The sequence below is a fragment of the Balaenoptera acutorostrata genome, chromosome 15 (genome assembly GCF_949987535.1).
Source record: "Balaenoptera acutorostrata chromosome 15, mBalAcu1.1, whole genome shotgun sequence".
Lineage (NCBI taxonomy): Eukaryota > Metazoa > Chordata > Mammalia > Artiodactyla > Balaenopteridae > Balaenoptera > Balaenoptera acutorostrata.
This window is the reverse complement of record NC_080078.1, coordinates 28,758,258-28,775,216: the sequence shown is the minus strand read 5'-3', so window position 1 is coordinate 28,775,216 and position 16,959 is coordinate 28,758,258. Positions and strand designations below refer to the sequence as shown.

General features: G+C 48.4%; 1 protein-coding gene across 10 annotated transcripts in view; it reads left to right on the top strand.

The window, feature by feature from the left end:
- SNX29 (sorting nexin 29) overlaps positions 1-16,959 on the top strand; it is a 559,610-nt gene that overhangs the window by 369,878 nt on the left and 172,773 nt on the right. For all 10 annotated transcript variants that reach the window (XR_003623948.2, XR_003623947.2, XR_009005356.1 and 7 more), the window contains 2 exons: positions 3,291-3,346; positions 6,620-6,701. Coding sequence is in view for 7 of the 10 variants with exons in the window: in XM_057528881.1 (XP_057384864.1) it covers positions 3,291-3,346; positions 6,620-6,701 (138 nt within the window). In the remaining 3 variants the exon portion in view is untranslated. The remainder of the gene's footprint in view (positions 1-3,290; positions 3,347-6,619; positions 6,702-16,959) is intronic.

Genomic DNA, 16,959 nt, shown 5'->3' with positions numbered 1-16,959 from the left:
AATGTATTATGTATATAATTATGCAGGCGTATATTATGTATGTATATATACACAATATAATGTGTATCTGTTAGTGTTTACACAATTAATGCATCTTCATTGTAGAAAGTACAGGAAAGTTCAGATCCATGCTACAGATCCATCTGAGCGCCCTCTCTCTGATACCCCACTGTCTTTCGGATCTCTTTCATCCTAATATTGATCCACAGTCATTATGAGTTATATTTAAGACTCGCACTAGGCATTTGCAGTCTGTAGCAGCTTTTTTTTTTTTTCTTCTTAAATTTTTTTTTTGGTCGTGCCCTGCGGCTTGCAGGATCCTAGTTTCCCAACCAGGGATTGAACCCAGGCCCTCGGCAGTGAAAGCGCCGAGCCCTAACCACTGGACCGCCGGGGAATTCCCCATAGCGGCTTTTTTTTTTTTTAATACAAATTGACTCTTTTTTTTTTTTAATTTTATTTATTTATTTATTTATTTTTGGCTGTGTTGGGTCTTCGTTTCTGTGCGAGGGCTTTCTCCAGTTGCGGCAAGTGGGGGCCACTCTTCATCGCGGTGCGCGGGCCTCTCACTATCGCGGCCTCTCTTGTTGCGGAGCACAGGCTCCAGACGCGCAGGCTCAGCAATTGTGGCTCACGGGCCCAGTTGCTCTGCGGCATGTGGGATCTTCCCCGACCAGGGCTCGAACCCGTGTCCCCTGCATTGGCAGGCAGATTCTCAACCACTGCGCCACCAAGGAAGCCCCCCCATAGCGGCTTTTTATTAAACAGAGACCAGGAGCTTTTTTTCTATGCCATTAGACATTTATCAAAAGCACTCTTTTGGTGGGATAATGCATTTTAGTTTACATTTTTAATTGTTAGTATTAGATTATTTTGAAACTCGAACGATACAAAAGAGTGTTGGCTAAATACCCTTGCTCCCACCCTGCTGCCTGGGTCCCACCCCCACCCCTAGCACCCACAGGCTGGTGCCCCTTTGATTGGTGCCTTGAACTTCACTTCTCTACCTTCTTGATGCAAAAACAAACAAATACAACTTGATATTCTTCATTCTCTGTTTTCGCACCCAAGGTAGTGTATTAGACCCACTGTCTGTAGCCTGCTTTTGCTTTCACGTGATGGTCCATCTTGGAGATGTTTTCATAACTGCACGTGGAATGCTATCTCATTCTTGAAAAGCACATTTAAATTCTTTTAAAGCAATTCACTCAAAAGATAAATTTTTTTAATCTTCCAGAAAGATAGCAAATGAAAAATAAGCATCATTTCTCTCCCCAATCCCACTCCTAATCTGTTATCAACGATAGCCACTGTTATTTTCTTAGATCCTTTTCCAGAATTATTTTTGTGCTCGTACCTTCATGAGTGTGTGTGTGTGTGTGTGTGTGTGTGTGTGTGTGTGTGTGTGTAACTTGTGTCTTTTTAAACCAGGCATCTCATACGGACATGTCATAATTTCTTGAATCATTCCTCTGTAGTTGGACCTTTAGATCCTTTTGGTTGGCGTCTTTGTTTCTCTGGATAGCAGAGGACTGTGATTTCTGGGTCAAAGGATGTAGGTGTCTTTAGGGATCTCAGTACACACAGCCTCGTGGCTTCCCCTGATAGATTGTACCAGCTCTCACCCCAGCCACCCAGAGGAAAATAACAGTCCCTCTAACAGCAGGGCCACCCCTACCCCCAGCCCAGGGAGCTCCTGATCTTTTGAAACTGATGTTCTCTCAAGCGGTTAGGCGGGTTTCTCCTTGTTGGGCTTGAAAGAATCTCTCAACAGCAGCTCCTTAACAAAGCCTGCAACCGGGAGCCCAATTGAATTGCTTCGTTCCAGGAACCTGGAAAGGGCTCAGCTTGGGCCATTCTCCCTCAGGGCTGCCATGTATGGGGTGAGACACCCCCAATGGCAGGCAGATTCGTGTCTGGTGTCAAGGATAACAGACAACTTCTCAATAGTTGTCATATTATTATAGCGCACAGGTCAGTCAAGGAGACCCTTCTACCTGCCTGGCACTGTTCCACATGCTCTACACGTATCAACTCCTCTTGTTCTCAGAACAACCCTGTGCGTATTAGTATTATACATACCCATTTTACAGACAAGGACAGTGTGATGCAGAGAAGTCAAGTGACTTGCTCGTGGCCACACAGTCAGGAGCTCAGGATTGGATCCTGCGCCGTGTGGTCCCAGAGCCCAGGCTGCATAACCACTGCATCCTCCTGCCTCCAAAAGGAGCCTGCTGTTTCTCTAAGGACTACCTTCTAGTGTCTTCTTATCCTCTGTACAGGCAAGACTTTGCCAAGTCTCACCTTCTCCTATCACCTTTGAGCTGGCTTTTCCTCTGTTTGCTAAGGGTTTGTAGCAGAAAAACCTGGACAGACCTGGATTCGTATCCCTTTCCTACATGTGTGGCCTTGGACAAGTTCAGCCTCTGTGATCCTCAGTTCCCTCATCTGGGGGGCAGGGAGCATTACCCACCCCCGGATCCTTATCACGATTGATGAAGATTGAGGATAAGGAGAATGCCCTGACAGGTGCACAGTGTGAAACTTTCCCTCATCACCCCGCACCCTTCTCTATCCCTCTTGGTTCTTCTTAGTTTTGATCCACAGTCTTAAGTTCTCTCCAGTTCAAATTCGATCCTATCACAAAAGGAAGCTCATTCCCAAGGTCTGACAACATCATGATTTATTGAGCATCTACAAGTGCTGGCCATTCGCTGTCTGCTCTGGATGAGAATTGCCATTCCGCCAGGCGTTTTAGTTTCTTGCACCCAATCCTGTTCTCATGGGGCCCTTCTGAGTCAGAAGAGAAGGTCATGTTCGGCTGCCTTAAATTGGTCACACATGTGAGGGGAAAGGATAGAGCCATTTGGGGGACAGACATTTCCCTTTGTGTTTACACACCGTGTGTCTGTGCGTGATGGTCATCACGGTGATGATGCATATTTTTGCCTTTGCACATTTGATACCTTGCCTCTCAGCTCCTAATTAGGCCTCTATAGCTCCAAAATTACATGCTTTTACACACCCATGATGATCTCAGTAGGATTAACAGTCCTTTTTATCTGTGAAGGTAATTGAGATCTTTCATGGTGGCATATTTTTATTACTGTAACTCCGTCTTTAACCATCCTTCCATAAAATCTCTTACTGCTTTCCAGTGACTGCTTCTTCACCTCATTCTGAACAGGAAATGCTCAGGGGTCATTGAGAAGCAGAATTTCCTGTGATTGTGCAAACCATGGTAACAATGATGCATTTTCTCTCTCCCCTTCCCCCTCTCCCTATGGCAGGTGCCTGGAGATTTGAGTCAAACATCCGAAGACCAGAGTTTGTCGGATTTTGAAATGTAAGTCCACAGCATCTGCTCATGAGGGGCCCTTTAGAAACAAGACTCTGTTACTTGGCTTGCGTCCCAGGAGACCGTAGAGGGAACCAGCAACCGCTGTTGAAACCTGCATGGCTGATTTGGTTATTGTAGAGGTGGGGAGTTGTTTGCCTGCAGCCTGAGTCTGGCCTTCAGATGTGTTTTTATCTCCCTCTTTGGGTATTGAAAAACAATTTTTTTTGGCTGACATTTAAGAGTCAGAAGGTATCACATGAAAATTTAAATTTCTCCATTTTCTTTAAAAGAAGAAATCCCGCAAGGCCACCGTCAGCTAGAGCTGAGCAGCAGCTGCCTCTTCCATCCAGGGCACATGCTTGTCAGCTTGCTGCAGTCCCCACTGCTCCCTTTTGTCTGACTGTGGCCCACTCCACTCATTCCATTGTCTGGGTGTCTCCTGTTCAAATTTTGAGTTTGCAACTCCTGGGCTATTGGAAATGACAGTAGTTCAGTACATTGGTCTGATTTTTGATTGGATTTAATTCTGTCTGGCGCCTCTGCTGATAACCCCTAAGGAATTTAGTTGGTCTTCAGACTGATTCTTTCTGATGAAGTTGCCTCGGTTTTTGGACCAGTAATCCCCTGGGGCTGGTGAAGAGAGGAGTGAGTCCTGAGTTAAGGGCAAGCAGAACGTCCCTCCTCTCCCATTTAGTTGTGCTGAGTAGAGGAAGGTTCAGCTTCCCCAGGAGAGGGGGCGGGGCATCGGAAGAGCATTTTGTTAGAGCCAGGCTGAGCCAAGTTGAAATCTTAACTGCAGGACTCGTGCTGGTGTGACCTTGGGCGAGCCACTTAACCTCTCTGAGCCTGAGTTTCCTCATTCATAAGGCGCAGATCACAAGAGTGGGGTTATGAAAAGCGCGGAGGGGATCAAGAGGCCCCGCAGTGCTTGGCAGCTGCGGTAGAGGTGGAGGTGGCTGTTAGATTGGTGAGGGGGGTCGTGGAGATTAAGAGGTGCAGGATGAAAATCAAAGGCAAGTTTGCTTCGTATGGGCCTTTGGGGGGCGGGGTGGAGGGGCGTACATAGTGAAGAGGGTCATGGGATGGTGACCTGGTGGAGGGAAAGGGGGGACCAGCTGGGGAGAGAAGTGAAAGCCGCAGAGGGGATCCCAGAGACGAGCCACTCGTGAGGCGCAAGGGACTCATTCATAAAGCAAGAATTTATCACGTGCCTGCTGCGGGGAGGGGTCGTGCCAGGTCGTCGGTGGAGGGGATGAATCAGCCATGGTCCCTGCTCTCAGGCAACCTCTGCCGGGTCCAGCCACCTCATCTCTTCTCCTCCTCGCCCCGCCCCAGGTTGATCATCCCTACTAAAGCCAGAGGGAAGTGCCATTTCCCTGTCCCTCTTCTCTTGCAGAGAAGGCCCTGGCTGACCTCAGCTCCATCCCCAGCCTCCCCCGGCCCTCCCTTCATACCAACTGCCCTGGTAGATTTGACTCCTCCAACTTACTTGGTCTTCCATACTCGGGGTCATTATTTTATTCCCTTAACTCACACTTCTAAGTCTAGGAGAGAAAGGACAATCAATTCTAATACAGCGAGCTATGTGCTCTGAAAGGGAGAGCACGTACGGGGGGACCTGGGGGACCTCCCGGAGCCCTGGGAGGTGGTCCAGCCCTCACCAGTCCTGGGAGGTTAATGAAAACCAGAGTGTCAGTTACACTTGTACACCCCTCCCCCTCCCGACAGAAATGAAAGGGGAACACTCTAGTCACTAGCACAGTTTTGGGGACCTTTCCAGGAGGGGTGTCATTAGTTATCCAAACCAGTTTGGTGCCTCAGAATGGCAGTTTGTACTTGGAGCCCCGGGGAGGTGATCAGTAGGGTGTATTTTGCCCCATGAAGGCGGTCAGCACCTGGGCTCAGAGCTTAGAAGAAATGCTGCTTCAGGAGAGAAGCGTGAGGCTGTTGAGTCATGGACTCTTCCATCATCAGTGTCTCAAGCTGTGTTCTAAGCACAGGAGGCTGGCGAATTTTCAAGAGCTGCTCTTTAGAGATAAGGAGAGCTCGAGGAAAAGCGTTTAGCCCTGGAGCAACTCCTAGCAGAAACAAGGGCTAGGACCTCCCAGCCCTTCCAGAATTGCACAGCACTGTTGTGAGAGCTGTTAATGATTGATCTGGAAGCTTCGGTGACAGTTAACTTATCGGCTTCACATGATGTAGATCCGGCCGGTGGAAGAGTGGTGGTGGTGGGCGTGTGCGCCCAGTGACTCAGAGTTAGGTTCAAGTCATCACGCAAGGCGGAACTGTCACATAACCGAAAGAACCCTTGAAGTTCTCTCAAATAGCCGGCGAGGATCAACCGAGATAATCTAGGGGAAAGCATGGAGCCGTGCAGTGTACGTGCTCAGTAAATGATTTTGCTCTTTTCGAGCCACACACACTGTTTTTGGAAAAGTTGCAAGAGCGGTTATTGGTGCCTGGCTTCCTGGAATCCCCTCCCCCACCCCAAAGAGCTATCTCTTGCATAGCCTGAGTGTTGGTCTCCTGAGCTCTTTCGTGGATCCTGACCTTCAAGTGGGGGTCAGGGTCTAAAGTGGGCGCAGTGAGGAGGCAGCATGACTCCTCCGAACGCTACAGAAACCCTGTGGGCGCTAGTGCTCCTGACCCTCCCCCACCTCGGGGGGGGCTTCCGGTGATCGTCCCCCTCTTCAGGAGAGCAAACTGAGGGTCAGATAAACTATGGGCCACGGCCACTCACTCAGTAAGGACTGAAGGGCAGCTCTTTCTCATTCCAGAATACAAACTGCATATATAAATTTAAAATATATATATATATATATATTTTTTTTAATTTATTTATTTATTTTTGGCTGTGTTGGGTCTTCGTTTCTGTGCGAGGGCTTTCTCTAGTTGCGGCGAGCGGGGGCCACTCTTCATCGCGGTGTGCAGGCCTCTCACTATCGTGGCCTCTCTTGTTGCGGAGCACAGGCTCCAGATGCGCAGGCTCAGTAGTTGTGGCTCACGGGCCCAGTTGCTCCACGGCATGTGGGATCTTCCCAGACCAGGGCTCGAACCCGTGTCCCCTGCATTGGCAGGCAGACTCTCAACCACTGCGCCACCAGGGAAGCCCTATATATATTTTTTAAAGTAAGTCCCTCAAAAATAATCTTGGGGGACCAAGTAATGAGATGGAAACTGGTGCTTTAGCTTACAATTAAGTGTAATAGATGTTGCCGTACATCGTGGGCCTTTTTTTGGTAAACTGAAATGACCACTTTGCATGTTTCTTTTGTTCAGATCAAACCGAGCGCTGATCAACGTCTGGATCCCGTCAGTGTTTCTCCGGGGCAGAGCCGCCAATGCATTCCACGTGTATCAGGTAATTACCTGGTTTTCAGTTAGACGTCACTGCTGGGCTGGGGGCCACACTTGTTTGTTACTCTCTGGTGCTTTTGCCTCTTGGCGATGGAGTGCCATACGTAGAAGCCACAACCTCCAGATGCCAGCATCCACCTGCCCAACCTCCCCGAGGAAAGGATCCTTCTGGCAGACAGAAGGAGGCAGGGTGGAGCTTTCTCGTGCTGTCGGGCCTCCTAGTGTGGCCGTGACCCCTCAGCTCGGACTGCTTGAGCAGAAATGGGATTTGTTGGCTTGTGTTGCAACTGAAACGTCCAGGCGTGGGTCTGGCCTCAGACCTGCCTGGACCTGTGGTCAGATGTCTGCTCCCATTTCCCCTGGTTTCCTCTGCTTGGGCGTCCTTTTCAGGCCGGCGCCCTCTGTGGGTGGACCAGGCACCTCCCAGCAGCACCAGACTCTCAGCCTGTCCGGGCATCTCTCAGGAGTCTGTCTTGGATCCCAAGCCCATCCCTAAACCCCAGGGTTGGGTGATGGACTTCTGTGATGGGCCAGGTTCGAATCATGTGACCCCCACCGGCACTGGGGTTGGAGTTGACCTCATCTGACCATATGACTGAGAGAGGGGTGAGGGCACTCCCCAGATGAAAACCAGGCCACTCTTTGCCAAAGAAGGGGCAACAGACACTTGGCAAGTGAACACTGCAGATGTGCCCTCTGCTTCCTTGAGGTAGAGCTGATCACCCCCTCCCCGGTTGAGGACTGAGTGTCTGAAACCAGGGGACCTTTGTTTTGGAGGTGATTTTGCCCCAACAGTTGGGACCCCAGTTCTCCATCTTTTCTCTGATTTTCTGATGCCTCTTCCAGCCCTGCCTACTTGCCCTCTTCTTGGCTTTCTTGTTTCTCTTTCTTTTTCTTACCTGATCTGCAGCTGTTGGTGTTCACTTGTCCTGGGACTGTTTTGTTTTCAACTTTGACTCTTAGCCACTTCTGGTTCTGCTGTTGAATTATATCACAACAACTTTCATTACGTTTTGTTCTTATTCCCCGTGAGCTCCGTGAAGAGCCTTGAGTTTTGTTGCCATTTTTCTTAGTGGGGAATTGACCATTGAAGAAGTCTTCTCAGCTATTAAGATAGTTTCCCCAGAGACTGGGGTGGTGCAAAAAGGACACTGAACTTGAGAATAGAAGCCCTGGTTTCAGTTTTGTGGCCTTAGGTAAATCTCAGTTTCCTTATCTGTAAAACAGAAATAATAATAATGCTTACTTTGCAAAGCTGTTGTTGTTGGGATTAGAAATACATGGTGTCCAGTAGGCACTTGGTATTCGTTTCTCATCTTCCAAAATGATCGCCGTGTTTAGTCTTTGATGGCAGGACTGGCAGTGGGCATGGGTTATATAGGAATGGGCTTAAGCATGACACACGCCTCTTACCTGAAATCTTACGGACAAATGAGCTAGAGTTTGGCAAGGAAGTTTGCACCGGAAAGTTACTCTAGTTTACTTGTTCAGCTGGGCGACAGTAGCATTTTAATAAGTGTTAGAGAATCTGAGGGTTCCTGATGCTCTCAGCTCTGGCTTGAAAAGAGAATTAGATATGACAGATTTCCGAATATCCTCTTCTCCTTTTGTCCCAAACCAAACCCCACCCCCCCAAAAAAAATCTCTCATTTGAGCGTCCTTCAAGTTCTGCTTTGCGGTCATCAGAATGCTGGGAGGTGTTGCCTGGAGAATGAAAAAAGTGAAGCAGACAGCTTTATTTTAGAGCAAAATTAAAATGCGAGATCGCTTGAGAGGTTTCCTTGACCTTTCATTTTTCACTCCTCCCCCTCACCTCACCCCAGGAAGCAATGGGGCCGTTTTTAGCTCCTGAAAGTCAGTTAAGGAATGAGATGGACACAGCAAATATGCCGTTGCCTGGGAGATTGTTTCCACAGTGGCCACCGTGGGATTCGAGCCGCACTCTCCCCATCCTTGACCATTTCCAGAGCTTTCCTGGGTGTGGTCCAGCCAGTGTGTGGAAGATGAGGCCTGGATTTCACAGAGCCACGAGGCTGACAGCTCCCACGTCACGTAGAGCAGCTGTGTCCCACACTGTGGGCTGTCTGAAATCTCTCCTGATCTTGGAGTGTGTTGAATGCAACTGTTTTTCTCCTTTTAGCTAACAACGCTTCTGGTTGGTACCTAAGAGAAAAATCTGAGCATGTGTTTGGAAGCATTTTAGAAAGTCTTCATTACAGTGTGATTTTTTTGGATTTTGTTGTTTTTTAAATGATAAATGAGATTGGAGAGAGAGTGACTCCTGTAAAATACTGGTACTGTTGGACATTATTTTTATTAGTTAAAAAAAATGCATTTTATATAATTCCACAAAAGACTTGAGATAATTTCTAGAGAAACTCAGAAAAGAGTGATAAAGTAGAAGTAAGAAATAAAATATCAGAGTCAGAGAAGATGTAAACTAAGAGTGTTTCCATTAAGGGAACAGTGGAAATCATATATATACATACATACATATATATGAGATCCTATGTGATTGCTCTCATTGGTTTGTAAGTTTCCTTTGAGCTTCCTGGCAACCAGTGTGAAAATGGAAATGTGGCTATTTTGGATAATTCCATTGCTAATGAGAAGAAAATATGTCAGTTCCTCGAAGGGAGTTCTAAAAGGAATGTCCTCACAGAGCTTTAGATGAGGCAATAATAAAGAATGTGGTAGGTGATGCCCTGTTACATCCCTATGACAAATCACTGTCAGGTTTCTTTAAGATCTCCCTCCAAGGAAGCCAAGGGCATAAGCTCAAAATGAACCATAGTTCATTTGAAGAGCCCAGACAAAAGGATCAGCACATGTAGCTTTTCAGTAGATCTGCACTGTCCAGTCCGACAGCCACTAGCCACGTGTGGTCATTTAAATTTTTTTTTTTTTTTTTTTTGGCTGTGTTGGGCCTTCCCTGCTGCACGTGGGCTTTCTCTAGTTGCTGCGAGCAGGAGATACTCTTTGTTGCGGAACATGGGCTCTGGAGCGCGGGCTTCAGTAGTTGTGGCGCATGGGCTTAGTTGCTCTGAGGCATGTGGGATCTTCCTGGACCAGGGCTCAAACCTGCGTCCCCTGCATTGGCAGGAGGATTCTTAACCACTGTGCCACAATTGGTGGCATCATTTAAATTTGACTTAATCAAAATAGGAAGAAATTAAACTCTAGTTCCTCAGGCACACCAGCCATATTTCAAGTGCTTTCTTAGCCACATGTGGCTGGTGGCTACCGTATTGGACAACGCGGATACAGCACACTTCCATCATCTCAGGAAGCTCTGTTGGATGGTGATGATCTAGAACAGTCTCTCCCAGAGTGGCAGAAAGCAAGATGATCTTCTGTGTGATCTTCTGTGTGCTTAGTGAGGTTTTAGAGAGACGGAGACTGGACGTCCAATAAATAGTTCTGCAGGGAGAAGGCCACTCGCCTTTCAGCTCTTCAGTCACTGGCAATGACCTGAAAGAGAAAGTCTCCACGTGGCCCTTAGGCCTTTAACGCCCTGTAATCCTGCATCTTAGCAAAGACGGAGGAAGGCCCAGGATCAACGCCTTTGGCCGGCAACAGACTCCAGCTCAATTAGCTACATTGTTTTCTTTCATTGTATTTGTTTTCTGTTCATCTGCCTTCTACTATTTTTCCATTTACCACGGTGATGTACAGTTTCCTTTTAAAATAAATGTAAGCAGAAAGAAAGTGAGTCAGCTTAAAGAAAAATACTGAATGTATGATAGTGAAAACAGCAAGAAGTTTAGGACAGTGCTATGTGAAGGAATAATATTTGGGAAACGCCACCTCTCAGTGGTCTGTGTATGTTACATAGAATAGCTCATTCAGTCCTCACAACAGCCCTGTGAGGTAACAAATGCTTATTATCCCCATTTTATAGATAAGAAAACAAAGACACAGAGAAGCAGCTCATTCAGTAACATGACTTTCAGCCCCCAAAGCATTTTCTGACAAGGTACTGGTTTGCACAGATTCTGTGAATGTGGGCAGGGTCCAGATTTAAAAATCCGAGAAGCAGATGGGGCATTTGGCTTGGAAGGGCCCAGCCTGACCAAGAACTCGCCGTGTGGATGGCCCCCTGCATCCCTGAGGCCAGGGGCCAAGGGTCCCCCTGCCACCAAGCCAGGGATTTTCTGTCCATCTATTCCGGGCCCCCTGCAGTATACACGTCAGAGCCCTGCAAAACCCGGAGCCAAACTGTGGGCAAATTTGCTTTGGAAAATTGTTAAAGCAGGGCCTGTTGGCCGTGACGGCTCTGGCCACAGAAGAGTTTCACGGATGCTTTCTCAGAACCTCTTGTTTGAGCAGTGGCAGGGTCCCCAGAGCCTGCCCTGGGATGCTTGGGAACTGTGGCACTTCTGACTGCAGAAGAACTTAGCTAGGTCACCCGCTGCCCGGTGTTACTGGGCTCTCACCACTTGTCTTGTGGGAGAGGTCTGGGTGTATATTTTGCACAAAGGATCCTGGCCAGAAGTGCTGTCCCTTGACAGGATTGAATGCAAGTTATTAAAAAAAGTTTGTATCTCCAAACACCATGGTTTCCACACTCTGCTCCTGGGTCCCAAGGTGGGTGCTGAGGTGTGTTCTGGCATAAAAGTAAGAAATGGCAGCCTTTGACCAATTTTCAGAGCAAAAGTAAAATTGATGTCCAGGGCTTCCCTGGTGGTGCAGTGGTTGAGAATCTGCCTGCCAATGCAGGGGACACGGGTTCGAGCCCTGGTCTGGGAAGATCCCACATGCCGCAGAGCAGCTAGGCCCGTGAGCCACAACTACTGAGCCTGCGCGTCTGGAGCCTGTGCTCCGCAACAAGAGAGGCCGCGATAGTGAGAGGCCCGCTCACTGTGATGAAGAGTGGCCCCCGCTTGCGCAACTAGAGAAAACCCTCGCACAGAAACGAAGACCCAACACAGCCATAAATAAATAAATAAATAAATAAATAAATAAAAATTAAAAAAAAAAATTAATGTCCAGAACTTTCCCAATTTAAATTTTTCTTCCACAAATGTTTCTTACTTCTCGCCCCTGCTAACTAATGCTTGGCTGCCAGCAGACACTAGCCAGAGACAAAATGATTAAATAGTAACAAACAGAATGGAACAAAACAAAACAGAACCCTATTTACTAATTGGTCTTGCTCAGTTTCCCCCTCTCTCTCTCTCTCTCTCTCTGTCTCTGTGTTAATACACAGTTGTCCTAGTGGGTCTGACTTTCTGTCCCACATGACATAGTGACATTTGTTGTTAATCAGTTAGCCTTTATACCTTTGCAGATGTTTGCTCTTATTTCCCAAATACCCCAACTTCCAAACCAGTTTGAGGTCCACTGTCTTAATATCCTACTGTAGTGTTTATAAAGGCATGTTAGACCTTAAAACAATCTACTTATTTTTTTTCCTTATGCAAATATTACAGCCGCTAAATCGGCATGAAATAATACATCAATACACTTACTCTCTGAACCCTTAGGTCTTTCCCTTTGAAAAGCACTGTTAGTGTAAGTACAGCTGGAATCAGTCCTCTACGTGGGAGTTTATTTCAGCCTTTGAATTTCACCACCAGAAACACTGGCTACAGTGCAATATTCCGTTTGCCCAGCACAACTAATTAGGTCTCCTTTGTAAAGAAAGTTGCTTTGTTTCAGCAAAGCTTTTTCCTTCTAGAATAAGTCCCCTTTCCTTGGGACCACAGGAGGCTGTCTTGACTTAGAGAAAAGGCGGCGGTACCCCACGAAGACTCCTTCAGTGTTGGAGGTTCCCCCACCCCCAAAAGGTTATTGTGTAGCCTGGACAGGTGTTTTCAAGGTTTATTCTAGTGGAGCATGTTTATATATGCAGTGCAGGGAAAGCCCATAATTTTTCGTATTAATAATAGATCACAGGGTCTGGCGGGCTGCATGGGGCTGCAGGTGGTTTGGAGGATGGTCATGTTTTTCCACCTCAGTCTTTGGGTGCTTCAGCCCTTTTCATCTCTGTCCTAAGATGGTTTACTCTTGAGGCCCTCAAGTTTGCTGTTACCTACGGTTCCATCTTTATGCCTGCTTAGTGTATAGCTATGCGAGAGGCGGGGGGATTCATTAAGTAGAGACGGATGGGATGTTTGAGCCACGCACAGAAATGGGAATGGCATCTGCAGGAACGTGGGCTGACCAGAAGCCTCCGCCCTAGCGGTTACCATTCCAGGTGTGGGGACACAGGGACCAGCTCTGAGGCCCAAGGGATTCTCTGTCATTCACGCCAGGTCCTTCCCACCACACCTGCTGTGAACCAGGCAGGCGGGGAAGACAGCGGCGGATCGTTTGATTTCTGAGTTTCGTTCCAGCCAGATTGGCTTCTGTGCTGCATGATAAGCGAAACTGTGGGAGGCTTTGCCTTTGTTCTCGCTCTCTCCTTCCTTGAGAACTTTCCATCCCACAAAGTCAAGCACCTCCGCACCTCTGAGGATTACAGCACATTAACCTCCAGCTGTTCTTGGGATGCTCAAGGCTTCTGGGAAAGCCTGATACAGGTGAAAACAAAAAGCCAAACGGAAAAAGCCTGTTTGCCTCCCCTTGGACATACGTGTCACTATCATTCTGTTACTGCCTTTATCTTCTCAAACAGGAGGAACTTTTTTCCCCCCTTTCATAGTATAATTCCTTTATTTATCCCAAAGCTGTGGATTGAGGGCCGACTAGATGCCAGACATGTGCTAAACGCTGCAGAGCCTGGGGTGAGCAAGACCCGACATTGCACTTACCCTCCCAACCTCACAGGCTAGAGGGGGACAGTTGCTCTCGAGTAAACAGAACAGTCTCGCGAGATAAGGGCTGCAGAGAGAGGTACGGGTGGGAGGGACGGAACACCACTCACCTTGCAAAGTGACAACAGACGATGATGGATAACGTGGTTGGCACAGCGCCTGGCAAACAGCTACCGTGCAGACACTACCCTTAGTGACCTGAGGACCACTTGACTTGTGATAAGCAATTAGACCTGAAAGTAAACATAAAAGAATTACCCCCTGTTGAACTGAATGTCTCTGGGCACGTTTGCGTGCTCAAAAAAGCCTTTATTTAGCATCTACTTGATCAAGGGCTCCACATCAGCCTCCTTAGGGGCGGCAAGGAGCAAGATACCTGTGTCCTCAAGGTGTCTGGGTCCGGTGAGGGGACGGAGCCCCGTCGAGCAGCTGAAATGCAAGGGTCGTGTCGAGCGGCTCCATGGAGGCTTAGCAGAGGGGCGAGCTCTGCTGGAGGGAGAGACCTGGGCTCAGAGGTGAAGCCTAGGATCATAGTTCACTTTCCCAATGGGACTCCCTGGAAGCCTGAAAGCATTAATGCCCAGGCCCTAGTACATTATAGTTCCACCAGCCCAGAGCTGCCCAGTTGGTGCTAGGTTTAGTCTTGTTTTGAATTCAAGTACCGTCTTTACTTATTGAGTACTGGGTTGCACCAGTGACATTACTCACCAGCGTCTCCAAGGTGCCTGTACGTGATCCCACAGCATCATCACCCTCTTGGCCTCCTCCAAGGAGGTTTCCCAAGATGGTACCCCAGTTTAACGCTGCCTCTTTGTGTGGAGCCATAGGCACAGCTGGCGTGTAAATCTGGATGAGCTAAACACATATATGTTCTCGGTTTCTGTTGCTGGAATACAGTTGGGGTGGCCTCAAGGAGGTACCACCCCCAGTTCTGATGTACTACTGGCCGTCTTCTTCACAGGGCACTGCAGCTGGCATTTGGTTATTGTTGATCATTGTCAAGGACGTCTTCTCCTTTGAGATCTGCTCTGTAAAATCTCCAATCTTTGCTAATTAAGGCAATCTGAATTGGCCATAATTCTTATATTGGACTTGTAGGACATCTCCATTTCTGAATTGGTGTAGAAATGGACTCTAGTAAAATTATTGAGTATTAAACATTATATTAGGAATGCTTTTTGCTGCAAGTAACGTATTATCTCACTCAAAGTGACTTAACCAATAGTAGTTAATATACATAACAAAAAGTTGGGGACTCAGGTATTCAATAGCTTAATCACATCAGTGGCTTCCAGAGCTGTTAGCACTTCCTCTTTACAAGACAGTGTCCAAGTGGGAAGAAGAGAGGTTTTTACTCACACATTATTTTTTTAATCAAAAAGAAAAATCTTTGCCTAAAGCCCTCCTGTGGACTTCCCTTAGATCCCATTGACCCAAGGTGAGGTCACGTAGCCATGGTCTCACTGAAAGCAAAGCTGGGAAAATGAGCATCTCCCTGTCTCAGTCCCTGAGCAGGTGGAGAGCTCTGCCAGTAGGTGAGACAGGCAGGGAGCTGGCCGTTGGGTAGGCAGCCGGGCTTCTGCCACAGGCACTGTAACGTACATTGTGTTGACAGAAATTAATCAGTCGAGGGACTTCCCTGGTGGCTCAGTGGTTAAGAATCCGCCTGCCAATGCAGGGGAACACAGGTTCGAGCCCTGGTCTGGGAAGATCACACATGCCGCGGAGCAACTAAGCCCATGCACCACAACGACTGAGCCTGTGCTCTAGAGCCCGTGAGCCACAACTACTGAGCCTGCGTGCCACAACTACTGAGCCCGTGTGCTGCAACTACTGAAGCCCGTGTGCCTAGAGCCCATGCTCTGCAACAAGAGAAGCAACTGCAATGAGAAGCCCATGCACTGCAACAAAGAGTAGCCCCCACTCGCCACAACTAGAGAAAGCCCGCTCGCAGCAGCGAAGACCCAAGGCAGCCATAAATAAATAAATTAATTAATTAATTAAAAAGAAATCAGTTGATCTAAGAAAGAAATGGAAAATTTTATTCAAGTCAAATTGAGGATTATAACCCGGGAACAGCATCTCAGAAAGCTCTGAGAACCATTCCACCAATTAGAAGTCAAAGCACAGTTATGTAAGTTCTTTTGAGACAGAGGGCTGTACCTGAAATGATGCATTATTGACAGTTGACACAATCCAGATGTGCAAGTACAAAGTGGTGGGTCATCATGACCCCTTAAGAGATCAAGAAGGGGAGAGGAGCTTCAAGATGGCGGAAGAGTAAGACGTGGAGATCACCTTCCTCCCCACAAATACATCAGAAATACATCCACATGTGGAACAACTCCTACAGAACACCTACTGAACGCTGGCAGAAGACCTCAGACCTCCCAAAAGGCAAGAAACTCCCCACGTACCTGGGTAGGGCAAAAGAAAAAAGAAAAAACAGAGACAAAAGAATAGGGACGGGACCTGCACCAGTGGGAGGAGCTTCCACACACTAGGAAGCCCCTTTGCGGGCAGAGACTGTGGGTGGCGGAGGCGGGGAGCTTCAGAGCCACAGACGAGAGCGCAGCAACAGGGGTGCGGAGGGCACAGCGGAGAGGTTCCCACACAGAGGATCGGCGCCGACCAGCACTCACCAGCCCGAGAGGCTTGTCTGCTCACCCGCCATGCAGGCGGGGCTGGGAGCTGAGGCTCGGGCTTCGGTCGGATCGCAGGGAGAGGACTGGGGTTGGCTGCTTGAACACAGCCTGAAGGGGCTAGTGCACCACAGCTAGCCAGGAGGGAGTCCGGGAAAAGGTCTGGAGCTGCCGAAGAGGCAGACTTTTTCTTGCCTCTTTGTTTCCTGGTGCACGAGGAGAGGGGATTCAGAGCGCCGCTTAAAGGAGCTCCAGAGACGGGCGCAAGCCGTGGCTGTCAGCGCGGACCCCAGAGACGGGCATGAGATGCTAAGGCTGCTGCTGCCGCCACCAAAAGCCTATGTGTGAGCACAGGTCACTCTCCACACCGCCCCTCCCGGGAGCCTGTGCAGCCCGCCACTGCCAGGGTCCCGTGATCCAGGGACAACTTCCCCGGGAGAACGCACGGCGCGCCTCAGGCTGGTGCAATGCCACGCCGGCCTCTGCCACTGCAGGCTCACCCTTCATCCGTACCCCTCCCTCCCCCCGGCCTGAGTGAGCCAGAGCCCCCGAATCAGCTGCTCCTTAACCCCGTCCTGTGTGAGCGAAGAACAGACGCCCTTAGGCGACCTACATGCAGAGGCAGGTCCAAATCCAAAGCTGAACCCCGGGAACTGTGTGAACAAAGAAGAGAAAGGGAAATTTCTCCCAGCAGCCTCAGGAGCAGCAGATTAAAGCTCCACAATCAACTTGATGTACCTGCATCTGTGGGATACCTGAATAGAAAACAAATCATCCCAAATTGAGGAGGTGGACTTTGGGAGCAACGATACAGATATATTTTTCCCTTTTTCTCTTTTTGTGAGTGTGTATGTGTATGCTT